At 39.1% G+C, this 22713-nt stretch overlaps 1 protein-coding gene and 1 long non-coding RNA gene across 2 annotated transcripts in view; one reads left to right on the forward strand and one right to left on the reverse strand.

The window, feature by feature from the left end:
- Window positions 1-18091, reverse strand: part of cand1 (cullin-associated and neddylation-dissociated 1) — a 29707-nt gene extending 11616 nt beyond the window's left edge. Inside the window, exons 1-7 of the mRNA XM_088644619.1 lie at window positions 17752-18091; window positions 12300-12443; window positions 9016-9170; window positions 7739-7862; window positions 6515-6771; window positions 4498-4603; window positions 4097-4242 (exon numbers count right to left, since the gene is read on the reverse strand). Of these exons, the coding sequence (XP_088500745.1) occupies window positions 4097-4242; window positions 4498-4603; window positions 6515-6771; window positions 7739-7862; window positions 9016-9170; window positions 12300-12443; window positions 17752-17819 (1000 nt within the window). The 5' untranslated portion in view covers window positions 17820-18091. The remainder of the gene's footprint in view (window positions 1-4096; window positions 4243-4497; window positions 4604-6514; window positions 6772-7738; window positions 7863-9015; window positions 9171-12299; window positions 12444-17751) is intronic.
- A 43-nt stretch (window positions 18092-18134) lies between these two features.
- Window positions 18135-21815, forward strand: LOC148654733 (uncharacterized). The gene is made up of 3 exons (XR_015941131.1): window positions 18135-18278; window positions 19664-19705; window positions 21588-21815. It is a non-coding gene; the product is annotated as an uncharacterized LOC148654733 (long non-coding RNA).
- The last annotated feature ends 898 nt before the right edge of the window (window positions 21816-22713 follow it).

Consider the following 22713-nt stretch of genomic DNA (forward strand, 5'->3'; position numbering starts at 1 on the left):
ACCGTCTTAGAACAGTTAAGATGTTTAAGAACATAAGAATGGTTATAAGTTTGAGGAGACCACTCAGCCCATGTGACCCGTTTCATAATTAGTAAATTAGTAGATAACTGATGCAAGATCTCATAAAGCTGTTTCTTAAAGAATCTAGGATAGTGGTTTCGACAGCATGGATGGGCAACTTGTTCCATACTCTTTAAAAAAAGAAGGAACTGGTAGGACATTTTTGTGCTACAGCAATGTGGCAGAGTGCTTGCTCTTGAAACTTATTGTGATGGCAGAAATTGAGAAAACAAAGCCTCTTTATGGTCATTAAAAGGCTCAGACAGAGGTTACTTTTTAAATTAACAGTGCATTGTGTTTTTTGTTAAATAACGTTTAAAGTCTGACTACTAAAGAATCAAGTGGGGTCTCTGTTAGCATGCAAACACCAATGGAACAAGCAGAGGTTAATTTCATACTGAAGAAGGCTCAACAGCTTAAGCATTTTTATTTCTATTTATTAAAGTATAACAAAACTAATATGTTTAAAATAATTAATACGCTTAATATAATTAATTATAAATAATTAGGCATAAATGTGTAAAGGGTTTTTCGAAAAAAATAAATAAAATAGGAAACACCAAATTAGATATTACTGATTGAACACGTAGAGCAAAGTTGCTCAAATAAGAGTTAATCAACAGTAGAAACATCTTGGATGCCTTTTTCACACCTGTGTGACGTCTGTTATAGTTACTGCTGCAGTCTACTCTGTCTGCAGCACAGCACAATGCTGAGGTCGTGGACCAAGTAAATAATGAGATCTCAAACCGCATCTCATATGCTGTTTGTTTCCAGTGAGAAGTTTACTTCAAGAACCTTTTAAAAAATGAACAGCATAACACCTAATGTTGAGAGGGACAAAATATCTAACACTATCAAAATAACACTCTGTCACACAACGATGTCACACATAAAAGATGTGGTCTGGAATATTATTTTATCTACTGTCAGCACACAGCGTGAGTAGTGTACTTAATAATTCTGCTTTACGTGTTTGAGTTACAGTCGTGGCTTCTTTTCTCAGTCCTGTGATTCACAGGGAACTGTAACTGCATTGATGAGCAAATTTCAAACCAAACTAAAGTAAAATTTACACAGTAACTTATAAAACTCCAATTTACATTACAAAATACTACATTTCCAGGTATGAGGAGCACCACATTCTGCGATTCAGAAAGAGGCAACAAAACATCTTGTGAGGTGAAGCCGCAGGCTTGTGAATACATCTTTTAATCCAATAAAAACACTGTTCTCGATTTCTAGCCGGAAATTGGAACTGCAGGGGAAAAACAGTCCTATAGCCCTGCCACACAAGGGTTCCGGTACATTGCGGGTGAGTGACTGCCCAGCTCAAGTGTGCCCCGTTTGAACAGATCCATACGGGTGTGTACTTAGAGGTGGGAAACATCTTTTGTGTTTATTCATGTGCTAGTCACAGTCACTAGCAAAAGGGGGAGGTCAGGAATGGAGGCAGATGAACAGAGAATTGGCATCTGTACTGTGAATGAAGAAATAAGGGCAGCACAGTAGTGCACTGGACTACAGTGAGTAAGCTCATTCTCCCCACGTCCCCATGAGTTTGCAGCTACGTTCTAGACATGCAGACTCGGCTGAATGGAAACATGGACTGGAATCCTACCCAGTGTTTGTGCCCTACACGTCAGGGATTGGTGTCAGGTTGACAAGTTGGGAATGAGAGGGTTTCTGACAACGGTTGGACAGAGAGGGGAAAAAAACCGAAGCTTTTATAAAGCTAACTTTTAAATCACATTTTGGCAAGAAGAAGCAACCTCTTATTTGGCTTGCGTTTCGTTCTGTTGTGGTCTGAGAAAGTGAAATCAAAGCCATTTGAAACACAGCAGACCTTGACAGGCAGTAGGAGTCCTTGACAGCTCGGCTCAGTGTTTCCTATTGTCCTGTTCTACTTTTGGAGAAAATCTATTCCCGCTAACTGATGTTCAGAAAGATTGAATAAACTGTGGTCTGAATGTGGAAACTTTAAGTTGTCAGCATGGTTCACAGCACAATGTACAGAGCCACTATACAGAAAGTGGGAGCCAAGCCTTCTATCAACAGTCTCAATTGCCAGTGGTAAAATGGCAGAATATACTGATGGATTTATCTACATACTAGATAACCTAATCAAAGTGATTAAGTGTCATGTGATAAAATGCTACCAGAATTTCAAAAAATTAGACAATCATGCAAATGCTGTTGCCACAGCAGGGAATGAAGATCAGAAGACCTTTTAAACAAGCAACACCTGCTTAATCACTCTGGCAATAGGGAATACAACAGATTACTGCCTCAGTTGAGAAAACTAATGTGCCAATTTGGAAATTGTAAAACCCACTTTAAAATCCTAAGTTATCAGGTCTTCTACTTCAGTTCACGATATAGTGCCGATCAGCCAAAAAAAAAAAATCATTAAGCTTGTGCAAAGGGAAAAATAAAATCCAAAAAGGTACATTTCCATAATGAAAACTCAAATAAGCATTTTGGACATCCTTGTTAAATCAGACTATGAAGAGACAAACTAAATGGTTTCAGGAAGCAATTCAACCATAAAAGACAAACTGCACATCCTCCTAGGAACAGCAGGCAAATTACTATATCAGAATCCAAAGAAGCCTATTCCATATGTAAAGCATTTTAGGCAGTAAAGTAATCGTCAATCCACTTTTGCTCACTGCAACAGCTTAAGGTCATTTTCAAAGACTAACAGGAATATTGAGAGTAAAATCTATATTCAAAGTTTAAGACAGTGGTTGTAAATTAGATGTCACTGTGTTTTCACCATTGCTATGAGTCAAAATCAAGACTGAGGTATGGAGCACCTGAGTGTGCAGAGGAAAGATGAAGGTTTGCCAAAAGACATTTGCACTGATAGTTCCTGCTAACGTGATGAAGTGGATTGCAAAAGTATATTAGATATTACTCCTCCGAAAAGAACACAAGCTGGTTGAGAGAACTATTTAAGGATCTTTTATGGATTTATGGAATTCATTCCGAAATAAGTAGCAGCTGCCATTTGGCAGTTTCTAAATCTTGTCATCAGATCCTATGCAGAACCTGAATAAGAGGGTCCACAACTAGGATAGGTGTTTTTTCACAGGAAGCATATCCGCAGCAGGACTAAGTCCCATTACATCCAACTGTAAACATACACCTCAGTTGCATTTGGAGTCATACTGTACGTAAATGCACTGGAATACATATTCAAGAACATTCCATGAAAACGTTTCAAAATCTTTCAATTGATCAAGTGAATCAATTGATCATATTGAAAAGAACACAAAATCAAAAGTAATCATGGTCCCTAGTAAGCACTTAATTGATCAAACTGACTCTGTAATTGTTTTCACAAGCATCTCTCTAGCAGCAGTACCGGTAATTAATTGTCCTCGCAGGTAGCTGAATGTTAACATTGCTAGCTGCAGTCAACTGATTATTTGAAAATATTAAAATATTTCAACTGGATTCTTTAACAAGCAGTTGCCTTGCAACAGACCCCAATATTCACTGGAAATCAAGGCACACAAACGTGTTATACACATTAGCACAACGCAGCTCAAGCCTGTAAGAAATGTGCATCTGTGCCTAACACATTGAGTGCAATAACACACTTAAGTTTTAGCTGAAGAAAAATGAAAGGAAGAGGCAACGTGCCTGAAAAGCAGTAAAAGCCTATTAAGACGTATTTGGCTTGGCCAGGATGTGACTCTTCAGTGCACTGTAAACAGAATGCTGCCATAACAGACTCTGCACCTGTTTTTTTTCTCATATAGATTCACATGCAAATGAGCTGTATATTTCTCCATCTCATTTCAATGCATATGCGAGCATGCCTTAATCGAACCCCGATACAGTCATCCTGTTCCCAAGCAAGTTGCACTTAAAATTTTAGTATTAAGTACAAGTATTGAATCAAGAAGCTACTTTCAGCCGCTCATCAATAATGCCTGATAACCATCATTACAGTCTCACGAAGAAGCTGAAACCCTGAACGTTTCAGCGTCAAAACCTGAAGAATTCTAACAAGCCCTTTATGTACCTTGATAGTCTTCATCCGCACCATCTGCATCCATAGCATTCTCATCCTCGTCTTCATCATCATAATTGTAATTGGGGTCGTAGGTTAAATACTTCAGGCAGATGCTGATAATAGTGGGAACATGTGGGTAGACTTCTTTTGGGCACCTGCAATTCAAACGTTACAAGCTAATTAACTTTCATGGATATGACTGAATCGGAAACAGAATGTTACCCCTATTGCAGAGATTTTGAAGGATGTACCCACTTTCACATTTTATTAAAATGTATGTTCTTGGACAACTGGAGGATTCCCAGACATCAGCTCAGCTCAATGAGTTCTGCTGCCGCCTAGACTTCAAATAATTCCTATATTGTTAACAGCCTCAAAAAGTCTGTGCAAAGATATTTTTAAGTACAAACCTTCTGACAAAGGATTCAAAGGCTTGGATGCAGTATTCCCGCAACTCGTCATCGTCAATATTACAGAACTTCACCACCAGGGGAATGATTTTTTCTAAATATTCACCTGAAAGAAAAAAAAAAGATAATTTGACAGAATTCATAGAGTCCATTTCATCCCCCAGGCTCCCAGAGGAGACATTTCAACTACCACTGAAGTGCAGCACCCACATGGGTGACACACAGCAGCCATATTAAACGCATTATGTGACCATTCACTTTCAATCGAAGCTTTGGTTTGCACTCCTACTAGATTCTAACAAATAAAATAAATTATTAGTATGCAAGCAATGGCCATCTCAGGTTCTTGTATTAAAAAATTAGGTATCCAACAGGAGTAAGAAGATTCAAAAGCACTTTTTTTTCCCCCCAAAGCTCCTTCAAAAAAGAAAGTGGACTGCCGAGTCATGAAGAGGGGATTTTGAAAAGGTGATTCATTTTGCTGGTTTAAATAAATCCTAAATTTACTCATTTTATGATGACTGAAAATCCTGAAGAAGGTAACTCAGAAAGGGGTATAAATGTTTGCACTAAGCAATCTTATATCTTGATAGTTGCAGTCTTTGTTTTATCAAAGGAAACCTTAATTACTTTATCAAAAAACTGCAAGGCAGCAAAATAATCTTGATCAAGAACAATCTGACCAAGCAATCACTTGATTAAAATCCTAACAAAACCATTCAGCTCTCCCGCTAAAGCATGGAAGTACTAAATTAGAGAGCTGTGCAGACACTGCTTTCTCAGCCCCTGACAAACTATTTAAGGAAAGATAATTAAAACTATTTGCTCAATGTAATCACAATGCTAACAAGAAGCAAGTTTCTTAAGACACAATGTTTCCAACAGTCCCCAAAAAAAGTATTTGCAATGGTTTACTCAAAAGCATACTATTTATGCTCTGAATATTTATTATATTCAGAATATAAATATTCAGCAAATTTATTCTGAATATTTATTATGTAGAAATGCTCTAAAATAAATCAGATGCTGCTCTCAGCACTAGTATAAAGAGCTCTTATATTACAAGTATTTGTGACAAAGGTAGGGCTGGGCGATAATTCGATAACGATAAATATCGCGATATAATTTTCCTCGATATAATTTTAACAAAAGTTCGATAAATGTTCGATATATATGTTTATGCTTTGCGGATGATATGCGCATGCGCACAAAATACTGTGCGAGTGCGCGTGCATGTTGCAGACCGGGCAGCTAACGTGGTGTTGTTTACCCACACGGTGGTGGCTGACGAGATTGTAGTTAGAGTGGAGAAATGAGCGACACTGAAGCAAATGCAGTGCTGCCAACGACCAGCTCGAAGGACGATGACATCGTCGACAGAAAAGGTCATTCAACTTCGGTAATTTGGAGATATTTTGGCTTTTTACGATCAGACATAAAACAGAGCACTTTAAACTTTGCAGTCTGTCTGAGCCATCTTCTTTGTGTGTTTTATCACACTGCAGTATTTAATTTTTCTATTAAGATATTTATTTTGTAAATTTTGACATGAAAAAGACTTCTCTACCTCAGATTTGTTTAATGTTTCTGCTGTTTGGCAAGTGTTTGTTGTGTTCTTAAAATAAAGAGTTGTTTAATTTACCAATTAACTGTCTGGTTTCTTCAACTTTCACTCGGGAGAAAAAATCTGCCTTTAAACTTGAAAGAAATAATGATTTGACATTTATCGTGATAATTATCGATATCGACTGATATGAAAATTTTTATCGTAATAATGTTTTTGGCCATATCGCCCAGCCCTAGACAAAGGTAGTACAGACTAAATGCGATTGTGAACACGTGTATGCTTCCCTGGAGTCATGAATAAGGTGCTTCAAGAAAGTGTGATCTTGATCTAGTTTGGGACTGAAAGAGCTTACTTCAGTCCCAGTTTGTTTTGCAATGGAAGCAGATCCTTAGCCCTGACAACACCCTCCATGCCAGTAAAGACAGGGAAGCTGCAGTGAGAGTTCCTTACCAATCCTGTGGCCTGCTTGCCTGCTGATTGCAGCAATGCACTGGATGTATGTCCGGGTGGTTGACATCGTGTCGTTTTTGGACAGTTCTGCGAGCAGGTGCTCAATAAGGTCCACAAACACCAGGTTCCCACAGCTCATGACAAGGTGGCCCAGGGCAATGATGGTTCTCTTCCTCACAGCCAGCCGGGGGCTAGTCAGCTGTGGCAGGAGGCAGCTCAGAATGGATGGGTGGAAATTTACCAGAAGGCCCCCTTGCCTAGTTATAAAACAGAACAGCAGATAGGAGTTTTGTAACAGATGGCTAAAAGGCTAAAGCAATGCCAATCACAAATTCCACCAACATTGTCCATAAAAACCTGAGAGTTCATCAACTAGATCACTTAAAAGTACTGTAAATCAACACTGAAGGACAGTCACTCTGCCATCACTTTACTCTAAACACTTATTCCAACCAGGCATTTTATTACTAATACAGAATGCACAGGTATATAAAAATATAATGGTTATGTTAACCCACTTCAAAAATGAGACTTACATCCCAGGCTCAGAAGAAAACCTTAAGCTCTATTATATTTTTCATATAAGACATTTATCTGGCATCTGTGAACAGAATTCCTTACTATGAAAAGCTTGGAAAGTGTACAAATTGCATTTTGTGCTTCTGTTGTAACATTGGTCTTAGATAATGTTTCCTAGTTAAAATTACAGTTCAATTATTCACAAAACTGTTTCATGTATGTCAATTTGAGACGATTTTGAGTGGCTGACTGTTAAAACAACAAATAAAAAGTTATGATAGTAAGGTATTTAACCTTGTATGTTTTGGAACTTTTATTTTACCAAGGATGTAGGATGTTTACACCAAGGATGTAGATACCAAAGAGGCTGCAGTTTTTTTAAAAGCTGAAACTTTTATTGGAGTGTCTAAAATTAACATGGGACAGACAAGAAATGACAAAAAGACATGCCTGAGTAACATGGTGACTCAAGCCAGCTGCAAATGGACAGGTACAGAGTAATGTGTTGTGACGTCTGCATTAAAAATTAAAAACCGCTATCAAAAAGGTTTATCAAATTGTTTTTTAAATAAATGTACTACCCTTAATTTAAGAGGTTTCTGCACTGAATGATGTAGTCTACATTACAGCAATTACTCAGGATTAATGAAACACTTAATGTATTTTCCTGACCATTAAGCAGAACAGCTAAAAATGCCTCCTCACCTGCATAGCATATCTGCCATGATGTCTAAGGCCTCTAACTGAACAGAAACATCTTCTTGCTTGGCTATGGCACTTGTGAGACGTCCTGTAATTTTTTTACAAACACTAGCAGCTAAAGCAGAGCCTGAAAAAAAAGCAAATGAAAAGACAGTGACTTAAACAATGCACTATTTGCCTCTGGATCACATGTGGGAAAGCTCCCCACTGGCTCCCTGCTTCATTTCATTAAAATGGATCAATAAAATGGATTCTTATTGGGAAAAAATGTCTTATTAAAAAATGCTTCACCTCAAAACACACAAGAGTGAACCAGCAATTTTCAAATTCACAATGCATTGGGGTTCTTAATTCTGGAACATCAGATAAACATTTAGAGACCATAATAAAGTGGCGGCCAGGGTAGAAGAGTATGCTAGCTAGCTAGCACCTGGTGCCAGTGTTGGTTTTTTGTATTTAAAAGTCTGCGAGAACAGATTTGCATAAGAACATAAGAAAGGTTAAAAATTCAATGAGGCCATTCTGCCTACCGAGCCCATTGGGCAGATTGTAGCTAAATAATCCAAAGACCTAATTCAATTGTTTCTTAAAAGAGTGGTATCAACTTCAGAATCATGGCTGAATAGATTGTTCCACACTTTCACAACTCTTTTGGTAAAGACATTCCACCTTTTCTTGGTCTTAAATGCACTTCCACAGAGTTGCCAGTCATCAAAATCCTACAGCTCCAATTGCAGTCCCCAAAGCCATGGTGTACAAATTAAATGAAATGTCTGGCTCTTACTTCCCGTTTTGACACCTAATCAGTTAGAATCAACTTCTGTTCTTCTCCCAATCAGAAAATTGCCAGATCAGCCTTACAAAAGCTCCTACTGGCATTACATTGACACACCTACATTCTCTGAAGTAGGCGCTGTCAGGCCACCTGCTTCTGGTCCACTCTTTGAGGTGTGGCTGCTGTTATATATATATCATCTAGTTGTATATTAGATTACTGTAACGTGTGTAAGTCATCAGAATAGAAACAGGTTAGCAATACAAACTATTTAAATCAATCAATGCAAAGATCTATACTGGACTACAACAGATTTACTGGCTAACGTCATTAATAAAACTGGTATTGACAAAAGCATGCAAATTTACTTCAAAGACAAAACTGGTTATGAATCACCCAGAAAATGTTCTTGTATAGGGTGGTCTGAACTTGAATTACCATAGTGCTTCCGACCAAAGCCCCAATAAACCACTTTATACCTTACTAAAATAATAAAAACTCTTACCACTAGAAGCGGGAGGAAGTTCTCCAATCACGGTTTTCAATCCAATGCTGGAAATATCACGAAGCTGCTCTTTATCCGACAGCATATTTGTACACAGAGTGTCTACAATAGTTTCCACTTGGTACTCCTTCACTTTGCTGACAAGAGGTCCCAAACTGAAAAGGCAAAGGAACGTGTTATACACCATGTTCTTCATGGACACACGTGCATGTTGCAGGTCTTTTTCTGTGGTTTTAATTTTAGTGCTGGGAACATGGGCAGATGTAGCACTGGCACTTGAGTGCATATACCGAGAACCCTAATCCCCAAAACAAGGCTTCTGACTTCATCTATAGAAAATGAGACACAAATGCCCGTTGCTAAATGACTTCCAGACCTGAAAAACATTTTTTTTGCTGTATGGATGGGAAGCTCAAATACAGCTTACATCTTCTGTGTAAGTTGCTTTAGTTTCTTCATAATGGCTTTGTCCGTGAACATCCTAACATGCTGAATGAACTGAACTGAACAATAATATGCAATGAATTGCACAATAATAATGTTCTTGAGCTCGAAAAATGAAATAATGGAAAAGGGGGGGGAATGTTATCTTTTTAAATGCCTGCAGCTGTAAAACTGAACAGACAGAAAAAAAGTGATAGAAAGCACTTACTGACCAAAAACAGTCACACCAAAAAACAGCAAATAACTCATCAGTACCGGTCAGTTTACCTTGGTCTTGTAAAATGTAGGACATTAATGTGCAGGAAAAGTCACTTTAAGACATTTATAGTAAAAAGTCGTACAGCCCATGCACCACATGAAATCTTTTCAATTCCATTTATTCTATTTAATTCTCTAGAGAGCAGCTGCTGGTGGCATTATTTAGAGCACTGTGCATCACAAGCATTACTTTTACAAGAGCAGCCTCCTATGACACCTCCAGAGCAGACTGCAGAAAGGTAATTAAAACTTGCGAGAAACACTGCGATATTTCTTTGCTTTTGCTGCTTCAGAATAATGACACAGAAAGCCCCCAGCTGAACTTCAGGCAAGGGGGTTACAATGATAACCATACTAAACAGCAGGGCAACGTTAATTAAAGGTATGAAGTGCGATGTGTTTAGCATAACTATACAGATGCTTTTGTGAAGTAGACACAAGTTGGATGAGCCAAAGAACGGGAACATTTTCATTTGACACATACTTGAGAACACTAGGGGGGCAGGATGGCATGATAGTTAGCTCTGTTGCATCACAACTCCCGGGCCCTGGGTTCAATTATGGAACGGGGGACCATCCGTTTGAAATTTTGCAAGTTGCAGGATTTTATGGAAGAATAGCCAGAACTGGCATTGGAACTACAAAGAAATAGAACCAAATTAGATTAATAATTAGATCAATACCAAATTAGCTTAAAACACATTGGTGAGTCTCCTGATCTAGTGACTAGAGCTGTTCCTGGGACGATCCAAAAATAAAACTGACAGATCCGGTTATAGTTCAGCAAATTCCTTGTTGGTTTCATTTTATTTACACAATTCAAATATATCTATATCATACTTTTTATTCTAGTTTCAGGCGCAGAGTGCTCCCTTACATTAGGAGAAGTGGAGCACTGGCTACACCAACACAATGTTTGCCTAACCAAGTTAAGATCAGCATCCTGATACATAAATGACAATAAAAAAATCATAATTGTGTATCTGAGTGTTCTATAAAGTTGAATTCCAATGTGGCTCTATCTTTTCCAGCACCTTTTCTCAGATAATGTTCAATGCGTTCAACCAGTCGTGCATTTTTAAGTAAGCAGTGATGATGCCACATATAGTCCAGACAGAAGTTTTTATTGGGCAAGTCATCCGGTTTTGCTGACAAAGCAAAAACCCTCTGTATGGCAGAAACTGCACTGTTATGAAAACGCACAAAGGCAAATACATATCTGTAACCCTGATTAAAGCTAGTATTTACGACCCAGAAACTTCATTTTGTTTTTCTGAAAATTGGCTTTTCTATTCAATCGGAGCAAAAAATAGCTGATTAAAAAAGGCAAGAGCTTCAAATACTTATAGATGATGGAAGAAAAAGTAATAAAAGCTCTGCGTTTATTTAATGAAAACAGATGTGACTGAATGAAACTGTCGATAATTGTCTGAACAGCGAGTGCAGTTCCGCGTGTAAACCGTACCAGCACAGCAGAGATTTACCGAACCAAAACCTGATTATTCGTTTTTTCTTTTAATTTGGTTCCAGTCTGCTAAAGCAATGCGTATGCACTTTCAAGTACATTCTCGGTGGGCAAGAAAAAAAAAAGATTCAAGCATGTCATTAGGTTCATAGCAAAAGGTACTTAAATTCGTCAAGGCAGTGCAGCTCATGGTTCTTTGATGACCGAATCCTTTGCAGTTTTATGCTGAACTCTCAAGTGTTGTTAAGTGGTTAGGCAAGATCAAGCATGAAGTCCCTTGAAGTTGACCGCTACAGATGTCCTGCTTATATCATAAGCAGCAAAAGCATAATTACAGCAGATCATCAGGTGGAGAAATTTGCAGCAGCAATTGCAGGTGGAATTGAATTTCTATGATCATTCACAAGAAAACCAGGGCCCCCGAAAGACCAGCACTCAATTTTGGTGCAGATGAAAAGTAAAATAATGGGTCTTAGAAATCTTAACTAAAAGTGCAGTATTCTTAACTTTCACACCTGCCTGGGACAAAACTGGGATTTACCACTGGGAACTGGAGACCCAAGAACAGTCCATGCAGTGCGCGCCCAGGGTGTTCCGCACACGAGCACCAGCGGGCAAAGTCACTGCAATAAGTTCCCAGCGCTCCAAGGGAGTCCTGATTTCTGATAATGTCATGCACAACTAGTATTACAGGGGAGCAACTCGGCCAATTCGACAAAGAAGAGCTGATGCCCGTCATGGGGATGTGGCGGCTTCAGGACAGTGATCTGTGTAAAAGAACCATGTTGCTGAAGTCGCCAGCCTGTGCAGGGACATTGAACAGCTGAATCCCCCACCCTACCGCCCAGACAAAGCACCAAGTGGATGACAGCGGGTTTGAAATCTGAAGGCTCACCTTCAGGTTACAGTGTGAGGAAGAAGAGGGCCAAGTGCACTGAAATCAAGGGGAACTAAACTGAAAAACAAAAGATCAAGACCTGGAGGTTACAAGCATTTTTTGGACCCTGCTCTACAAAGAAAGAGCCACCATCACATAAGGGGGGTTTCTGGTTGAGCACTCCCTGTGCAGAAGTCATTCCATACATCCCTGCTTCTTAAAAAAAAGGTAAGGGTTTACCATTTGACAGCAAGGTTTTGCACCTCTCCGTTCTTATCTTCCAGGAGTTTGAGGATCATCTTCACCACCTTGCGCTCGCTGTCGTCATCCAGCTTGATGGAGTCCTTCTGCAACTCCGACATCAGGTCATTGGTGGCCATGAACCTAGAGTGAAAAGAGGGAGCAGAAGGAATCAAGGCTTTGCTTCTGCTCACCAATCATGTTTGCGCAAAGCGTTCAGGGCTTTCCAGACCGACGCTTGTCACAGTCCGTAGCTCCAGCAGTCACCCAGCATATAGGCAAGCTGATCATCAAAAGACATTAGGACAGTTTTACTTTTTTTTTTACTGAAAGACTAGCGCTACATGACAGAGCAGAAACAGATACTATAAAACAAAAGAGTTTATCATAAAGGACATTACCCATCTTCACAAACTATTTCGTTTGAAGCTCACACGGCACCTAGATTTCACAAAATGGTTTCAAGTAAAAGGGGTACCATGTTCTAACACCATGTACTACAGTAACCACATGTGAATCTGCAAACTCTGGGAATTCCGCTACAGCACCACCATCAGACATAACCTCTGCTGGCAGCAGAGTACAATGAAAGGCCCTACAGAAGTGCCAACTCCGTAGACTGCACTGCAGCTTAGCCTAAGCGTTTTTCATCAAAATCTTCACAATTTGAACGGGGAGAAAAAAGAACAAGATACCCTAAGCTGTGAAAAATGGTTTGACAGAACTATGAGAAAGATGAGACCATTTATCCATTTTAGGGACAACTCTAGAGTCTATATTTATATCCACCCATCTATTTTCTAACCACTTTACTTCCAATCAAGCGGGGAGCTTGAGTCTATCCTAGCAACTAACGGGACACCAGTCCATCACAGGGCAGACAAAGACAAACACACACAACTAGTGTCACTTTTCTCGGAAGCTAATTAACCTACCAGTGTGTTTTGGGACTTTGTGAGGAAACTGGAGCAACCCATGAGGAAAACCTTGAGAAGGCGGGGAAAAACATACAAACTCCACATCGAGAGCACCGCAGGAATTGAACCCCGGATCCCAGCTCCGTGAGGCAGTGACGCTAACCACTGCACCACCTGGCCACCCCTACATATAATTGTTAATATTTGTAAAAGGGCTTAAAAATGTCATTTTTCACTCTTAATGATTTAATTTCTACCAAGAATGTGTCTGACACAGTAATACAATTGACAATTAGGGAAAAGATCAGATGCTGGAAAATACAGATAAAATTCATGGAAGAAATTAACTGTAAAAAGTATTTCAAAGACTATTTGGTATTAACTTCTGCTGTTACCCTGTGAAACTTGTGAACCTTGTTAAAAGAAATTAGAATCCCTAATATTTTTGGTCATTGTAATTTGGTCTTCATATCTCGACTCGCAGCTACAGACCCTGCAACCGCACATGGGGCAGAATGGGGTAATGTAGACAGACTCCCCTCCCGGCTCTTTCTTTTTTTAAAACAAAGATAATTTACTAACAATTTTAAAGAGAATGTATAGAATCCAGGTACACTTGAAAAATATACAGCTTAGATTTTTTTTTTGCCATACACAAACTGCAATAAAACAAAGCTACTATAGATGGGAGGCATGAAAAGTTCTTGACTGTCACTTTTTCTGGACTCATTTGACAAAGGAAAAAAATATCTTAAATATAGTATTAAAAGACTCACTTGAACCACATTCAGAAATACTTATGAGACCAATTCTGAGAAAAACAGGTATAAACACTGTTGAGTAAATACATCCTGAATGTAGATACTTATACCTTTGCAAAAAAAACATTTTCCAAATTACAGTCTAATAACTTTATGTATTGAAAACATTCATGTAGAGATAACTGGATTAAGGAATCATTTGGAACAATCCTTAATAACTTTGGAAATTATCCAGTAAAACAAAATTACAAAGAAAGAGGAGTGAAAGTGTTGGTTCAATCTTTATTCTCACCATCTCACTTCTGTTTATGAGGCCTAATAACTAAGGAAACTATGGAAAAGTTCCATAAAACAGCTGCAGACTCATAACCATGTTCATCCAATGTCAGGGTTTAATCCACATGGCAGGTAATAAGATTAAGTGCACAGAAAGGTGGATCAAATTGTGTTTTTACAGCCAATACAGCTCTGAAAAAAACAACTGATAAAAAGGTCTATAGCTAGTAGGAACTTCTGACACTGCCGTAAGCAATATCCCACAGAGCTTAAGAATGGATATCATATATAAATTTTAAATTGATATTTTTTCTGCTGATCTAAGGGGAAGAAGAGTCTGTGTAGAAAAGATATTCCATGACAAAACAAAACACCTTTTGTAGCTCATCATGCCTATCAAACACAAGACTGGAAAAAATGGTGTGACGCCCCACCAGATGACTCAGGGGAAGGAAGAGTTACAATGAGACAAACAAATACAGGATCATTCCTCGATCATGCCCATCTTATCTATGGTAAGAGGGATTCTTAGAACGCTCTGTGTCGTACGTTACTTTTACAGGTATCTGCATGAAACTCTTTCCCTGAAGAGTATAGGCACCCTGTTCCAAAGAAAAACTGGTTCTGGAAGTACAGCACGGCTTATTAATATGTTTATCAGATACCTGCATTGGTTACAAAAGTACATTAAAAGTACCAAAAGCGGACTTCGAATGAATACAGCATTAAGCGCTGGCAGGAGGCCAAACTGGCACCTTCTGTGGAAAAACCTCGGAAGAGGGCTCCTGATGCAGCTCAGATGGAAGAAGAAGACAAGAGGAGCACACAGATGGCAGCAGTCACTCCCTTTCCCCAGATGTGGTCTGTGCAAGTGATGCACGTCCAACACACCTCACACACACTACAAAAACTGAATTTTTTCATCCCCAGAAATACTCAAACAAACTAGCAGGAAAATGTTTAACCTACACATCAGTAGGAAAAAAAAAACTCTAAAGTGACCTTTTTTGGAAATGACCTAACAAATGGGGTAGATGGACAAGTGCCTCCTCTCATGTGTGACTGTTCCCATATTATCCTATTAATCCAACAGAAGACCACCACAGGAAAGCTTAAAACAACTGAGAGTGAACATAATGTCAGATAAGCCCATGAAACATTGCTTTAGGAAAATACTGCAAAACTGGCAGAATCCAACAACTTTCGCACAACATACTACAGAGTACTACACTGCAGAGAAGAAAGGGCAAAACCATTATACTCCACAAACGTGGCACGTTTTGTTCGTTGTGCCACAGCTTGGCAACCCCCCTTGGCTAGCTCTCTCCAGGTGAGGGGGAAGGGACAGGTGCCCCAAGTGCAGGCATTCAGGGGATGAGTGAGCGTTGAGGGGATCGCCAAATTGACCAGTGGCTGCAGTAATGCGGACGCTGTACCGAACTGTAGTTTTCGGACAAAGCTCTAGGTGTCCTGGTTGATCTTCGTCCCCTCCGCACCTGTAGTCACAAGCTATACAGAGTGACTGAAAGAATGAGATTCATGTGTACCAGTGGTGAGAATTAAGTTTCTCTGCAGGGCTGCTGGGCTTACTCTCTGTGACAGGGTGAGGAGCTAGGTCATCCAGGAGGACTTTGGAGTAGAGTCGCTGCTATTCCGGATAACGTGGTTCAGGCATCTGCTGAAGATGCCCCCCAGGCACCGGCTGCTGGAGTTGGACTGGGCACTGCCACTGGGGGCAGACCCACAACAGGCTGGAGGAATTATATCTCTCAGCTGGCCTGGGAGCACCTGGGAGTCCCTCAGGAGGAGCTGGAGACTGCTGCTGGGGAAAGGGAAGTCTGCTCTGTTCTGCTCAGCCTCACCATCCCACCATAAAGATTTTTAACAGAACATTTTTACACTCACTGGAGCAAAACAAAACTTGATCCCTGTATTTTAGTACAAGTCATTTTGCATAAGCACAAGCAAATACTTGAAATACTGCTGGAAGCATAAATTACGAGTTTTCCTCAGGCTAATCAGAGATGACAGCACTTTTTTAGCACAACAGGTTACGACCTAAATAATCTTAATTAAGACTATTTAAAAAGTGTCAAATGAAAAGACACCATTTCTAAATTCCTACTGCAGTTATATGTACTAATGATAATGGTGCTGCCATGCAGTCCTGTAAGGCACCTATACACTACTTTTCTCAGTCACTTACTGGACTTAACAGTGTCCACACGACACCATGAGAACCCAGAGCTGCTTCAAGTTCTCTTACTGCCAGAATCTGTTCACATCTGCTCCAACCCTAACCCAAAGTCAGTCTTCAATAACTGGAGAGGTATAAATGCACACCCAAAAAGAGGACTACCTAAACATAACCTGCTTGCCCAATTCGAGAGTACCAAGGACTGCAAAACTGGATTATGACAAAGCTGCCCAATGGAACCTTAAATTGCGACGACATAACTTGCATCACTTAATACATTTTCCTTGTTAATTAGCTGGTTTTCCACACTGGACTTTAAGACAGGGATTTAAAATGTATCTGGACAGCAGAGTAAATATAACCCAGGTGCTGCAAATTACTTTATTAAGCAATAATAAAGAATACAGGTGCCAAAGGTGATTACTTCTCCACTGAAGGCTAAAGCAAGCTTTCTTATTTGACTTCTTCCATAGCAGTAGCATAATATATAAGAGAAAACGGACATAAAGAAGTCTTACTGTTTAAGTGCATGTGACAAGTTAGCTCTCTCTCTAATGTTCCTCCACAATACAAAACATCTCGTAACTAATTAAAAACATTAACTGGAGTGTCATAAATGTACTCGCCTTTTCATCAACTCGTCCGTTACAGATTATTTTTGTTCGAAAAATCTTGAATGCCTTTAATACATTAATCACTTACCTACACCGAGCAGTGAGAGGTTTCTTAACACATGACGAGGACAAAATGATTTTCTGGTAGCTTTTTGGCACACTTTAAACGTAAATTGCAACACCGATCACCTACCCTGTTTGGCTTCAGAAATTTACAATAGTAATAATTCACTATTTTTAAGTCGCAAATAACTATAAAAGGAGGCATATATTTACATTATGAATGCTAGTTGATAGAACTTGACAGACGTACCCCACGTCAAAGCATTTATGTTTAGTCTCTGATGTTTACACTTCAACCGTGGTCATCATGTCTTCAATAAAGGGTTTTCATCCCGAAAAATAAAAATAACATGAATGCAAACGCATCCTTAGAGATAACATACAATAAATGCGCAAAATAATCAAAACTTTGCTTCACCGATGTCAGTGCAAGATTCTTTACGTCAAAACAGAGAAGCATAAGGGAATTGAGGCCTACTTATTCAGGCTTCTAATCTTTTATGTAAAGCTGCGAGCGCCAGTCGCTTTTTCAAAAGCGATTTAAAACTTATGAAGAAGTAAACAAAACAACCATGCCGCAAATCAACTTTAGGGTACTTATTAAGTAAAAAACAAGGTTTGTACCTGAAATCCTTGTCGCTAGATGTCATTTTTTCCAGCAGATTAGAGATATGGTAGGAGGCGCTCGCCATGTTTGCAGTCTGGAGTGGAGTGGCTGTTAGCACTTGACAGTGTTTTTTGCGGTCAGTACTATTATCTTTTTTTCTCTTTTTGGGTTGAAACTGTCTTTAATATTCGCAATCCCTCTTCATGGACGGGATCGTTGCACCAAGTTCAGCAGTTGTGTCGCCTGTATTTTGAGCGGAGTCTCATCCCTCGGCGTTAAGATGTGTTTGAATGGAGATCCGAGTCACTTGTCTCTGCAGAGGGAGGCGGAGGAGGCAGAAATGTGAAACTGCTGCTGCTTCAGGCGCTTTCGCTGAAAGGTCAGAGTTGAGCGCTTTTCAATGGAGGAGGGACCAAAACCCGAGCAGGGAGGCAATCGTCCCGGTGAGTGGTGGACACGACTGCCACTTATCGAAAATCCAAGACTCGCTTCCTGTGTTGTTTGCATTTGATGCAGGATGACTGGAGTAGGGAAGCTCTTTCAGGTTGGTGCATGTATATTCCAAGCTCCCCCTCCTCCCCACTTTCACCTTTTTATCTTGAAAAGTGAACCGAAAGACTTAGAGCTTTCCAAAAAAATGGACGGGAACCTGTGAAATCGAATTCATAACAAACTTGACAGAAAACCTCAGCTGAGGAAAAAAATTAAGAGAATTTAACACTCAACGCGATTATGTTTTTAAATAATAATGATTAATGTGGGATTTTTAGTTGTTAAAAAATCAGTTCAGTTTTTTTGTCATGTGCACAAGTGCAATTGAGTTATTTGGATGTATACAAAGACATTAAAGAAACACCAAAGTATAAACACAGATCAGCAGCAGCAACAATAACGTTATATGACACAACTTAAATACAAGTCAGCACTATTGTGTTGAGAGTAACAATACTGTTCATTATGAACCACTCCTGTATTACTTTTGACCTTCTCCAACTTTTTAACGAACATGACAGTAGATCTGACTCTTTGACATTTTTATTTTCATGTCTATGTTGAGATGAGTGTCTTTAGGAGCAGAGAATTATAGAGGGTGACTCAAAAGAAGTTCAAGACAATAATGCAGTGAATATACATTCAAGATGTGAAGCAATGGTTTGTGTCCCTAATATATAAATACATGAAATTCAGTGCTGGCCTGATAGTGGCATTCTACATTTGGCCATAGTGTTGAGTCAGTGTTGAGTGAAGAGCAAAATTACACTTGCCCGACAAACCAACTGATGTTGCCCTAACATTGGCCCAATGCTTGCTGATTGTCTGGGTTTGTGTATCCTTACAAAGTTTTTCCTGTAACTGTTGTAAGTCCCGCTGGAATGCACTGCAATAGACATCTTAAAAGCTTATTTTGTCTGCCCCTCCATGTCATTGTGGATTTTGTTTTTAGGTATATGTTACCTAATTTTAGTTAAATGTTTTTACCTAATGAAGTGGTTTTCACTTCACGTATTTAAATTCCTGGTTCTGAAAGGTTATATTTATGTAGTCCAAGTGGAGATGTTTCTATGTGCCTGACAGCTAATCCAGAAGAAATGAGGCAGTCCAAAGAAAGAGAGAATACGCCTCCCAGAGTCTCCTTTCTTGATTACTTTGTCCTTGATTTCTTGACTGCAGGCGTGCTATGGAGGATTCTGCTGCTGTGATTCATACAGAATACACTGCAAATGTCCATTTCTGGGCTCTTTTGTGAGTCTTCAAGTGGAACCAAAAATATAAATTGTCCACTAATATATTATTAGATAATAGAATTGTTCTAAATGATCACATGATAGTGAACCCATACATTTGTTTCAAAAATGATTTCCAGTTAGGCTATGCATTCTCGATACACCTATATTTACACCTATTTTCTAACCTCTTTATCCAATACAGGCTTATGAGGGAGCTTGAGCTGATGTCACAGAGTCTAAACAGGTGATTTTGTCGATATACTGTAGTTGTGTCTGTCTTTCTCCTGGGTGGCCATTAGCTCTCCCTAATCAAAAACCTCAAACACAGACAAATGGGGCAGGATGCAGTTAACTAGGATGGAAGAACACAATGTTTGCTCAGTTTCCACAATTTAAGGATCGGCACTTGGAGGTGTGTGGTGATGCTGAACTAGTCTGGCCAAGACATTGGGCAGAGGGGGAACAGAAAGGAAACAAAAGAGTGACAGAGTTTCACGACACCTGGAAATCTGCATCCTGTCAGTTCTCAAACAACCCATATTGTTTCACCAAGCTTCCTCCTGTAATCAATTTGACGCACCTGCCCCTGACTGAGGCAATAGCAAACCCCCACTGAGTGGGACTGGCCAGCCGAAAAGGACTGCTGGTTGCTTTTTGTCAATATAGATATACTTGTTTTGTACAGTATGGCATAATAAGGACTTTCAAGTTCCATTTTCTTTCTACCTTGATGGGCTATTAACCCTCTTGAGTCAAGCATGCCCCTTGGAGATATTTTTGGTAGCCCCGAGAGCTGCAATTACTAGAAGATAAAAAGGGCACTTAAGCAATACTAATGTCTATTGCTGGTCGGTGGGTGCTGTGGTGATTCTGAGAGATATAATGAACCTGTTGCAGGGTTCCTAGCACCCATAAAATTGCTAGGTGGCATAGTGGACTACAAAATCCCAAATCCCAAATGGTCATCTATCCATGGCTCCTATCCCAGCAAGAGCTAGGCACAAGGCACGCTGGATGGGACGTCAGTCCTCCGCAGATTCTTGAGACAGTTTCAGAATAATCTGAATTTGATTTGAGTCACTATTTCAATTTTATCATTTGTTTTCTACCTGGCACTCCAGGTTACCTCATATTCCTTAGGACGGCAACATCTGCCTATATCCCAGGTGTCTTCAATTAATATTGGCTTCCCTTGGCATTTCCATGTTTTTTTCCTGGAAATGGTCATTCACTTGATTCAGCCATTTCTTCAGAAGCAAAATGGGCAAAATTAAGTAGTTAAACTATAAAGAGAAGCATTTATGTTATTTTTGTTTTAATTAGGAACACTTTATGATTTCAACACATTTGAATAAACAGATATTCTTTTTTTTTACTTTATATTTAGCGATGAAAAGATTTACAAACAGAATGCATCCAACATTTTACTTCATCTTTCATTTTGTTACATTATCTTTATACATACATATAAAATAAACTATTTACATTATATTACATTACATTATACATTGTATTTACAATACAAGAGAATACAATTGTTTCATGAGAAACACAACAAACAACAAAATAGCCCACACAGAAATATAACTGTATATTCTCTCATAAACTGAAATCAAGTCTCATTGGGGTAATAAAATTAATCTGTGTTTCCCAGTATTTGCTAAACCTCTCTGCCTGTAACCTGAGAGAAAAATAAACAGAGATTCTTATACTTCTTTGCAAACAAATGCTTCTCTGGGAATCAGTAGAGAAGAGATACTTTGAAAATTGTAGTCCAGTGGAGAACCCATTCTTTAAAGCTTTAAAGTATAGAAATATATTTAGAAAAGGCAATAGTCCAGAAAACTTTTTATTTGAGCCAATGAATTGTAGGGCGATGGCCAAGATCAACAACAACACAAAAACTCATGATACAAGTGGAATTCATGTTCAAGACCAAGACAGGAGTCATTTAAATGGAGGAATTCTGGGAGGCTGAAATTAACTATCCAAGCTGACAGGGTTGGATCTGACTCTTTGAGATCCTTTAAGGCAGGGATCATGAACAGGTGACCTGGCAACCATCAGCCCAAATGTCTTGAGCTGGTAGCACAAACCATTAGTGAAATAATATTCATGTGTTGCAGGGGCAAGAGGACACATATCTTTAACCTAAAGGTTGTGGGAGTATGGAGCAAGCCACCCAGCTGTGTTGTTGAAGCCGGTCCTCTTGCTTCTTCCATGAAACAGCTGGATGAGATCTTTGGATCAATGAACTACCAACTACCCAACAGGCCAAATGGCCTTCTTTTGTTTTTAATTTTTCTCATGTTCTTTCATGAATTAAATAAATAGTAGGGCCTCTTAAAATGGAATTTATGTCTGAAAGGTACAGTGCCTTCTCCTTTACTATTTATCAGCATGGAATTAACCTTTACTTATTCCTTTTTCCATTATATGTGACAGATAGTTGGTCTAGAAAAGAAGTCTAAAAAATAACAGTTAAGGCTAAGTGACATTTGTATACAAGCCCAAGGCAATGTAATATATATGAAACATTTCAGATTAATCTTCCAGGTACAAGATAAGAGATTTGAGCTCCTAAAAAAGGGGTGATCAATACATGTCTAAGGCTTTAATAGGAAATTAGCTTCTTTTTACATCAGTGGTCCACGTAATCCATTATTTTGATAGATATTCTGAGACAAAGTGCTAATGTATTTTCTGTGTGGTGCAACCTCACTGCTGACAAAAAAGAGAGGGCAGAGCTGCAAATAACAAGCCAAGATAACCCATTTCTAAAAGCGGAGTCACTTAAATTTATTTTGACCTATAATGCTAGTGCATGATTAAATTGTAGATGAGAGTGTAACGGGTATTCCAGTACTGATTTGGCTGATGTGATTCACAACATTGGGTTTTGTTGGCACACAGTGCTATATATAAGCTAAAACACAACAACAAATGTTACAGCACATTTATCCATTCTGTAGATGTGTTGTATCTGTAAAATTCAGAATAGAATACTAAAGCAATTTTATTTGAAAGATGCAGATTTATCGCTGCATGTGTTTTTTGGTGTGCATGGTGTTGTATATAGTTTTCTGTGGTAAGAAAGAAATGTTGGGCAGTGATTTCCTCTCAAGCTTGACTTAGGTTATACCCCTCACCACACTTTTCAAAGTGTGTGATCAAAAACACCACCCATTCAAATGGATCGTGTTTGTCACGCAGCGTCTTTCAGGACCATATGCAGACAGCACAATCCGGAAG

The sequence above is a fragment of the Lepisosteus platostomus genome, chromosome 9, assembly GCF_059453375.1.
Source record: "Lepisosteus platostomus isolate fLepPlt1 chromosome 9, fLepPlt1.hap1, whole genome shotgun sequence".
Taxonomy (NCBI): Eukaryota; Metazoa; Chordata; class Actinopteri; order Semionotiformes; family Lepisosteidae; genus Lepisosteus; species Lepisosteus platostomus.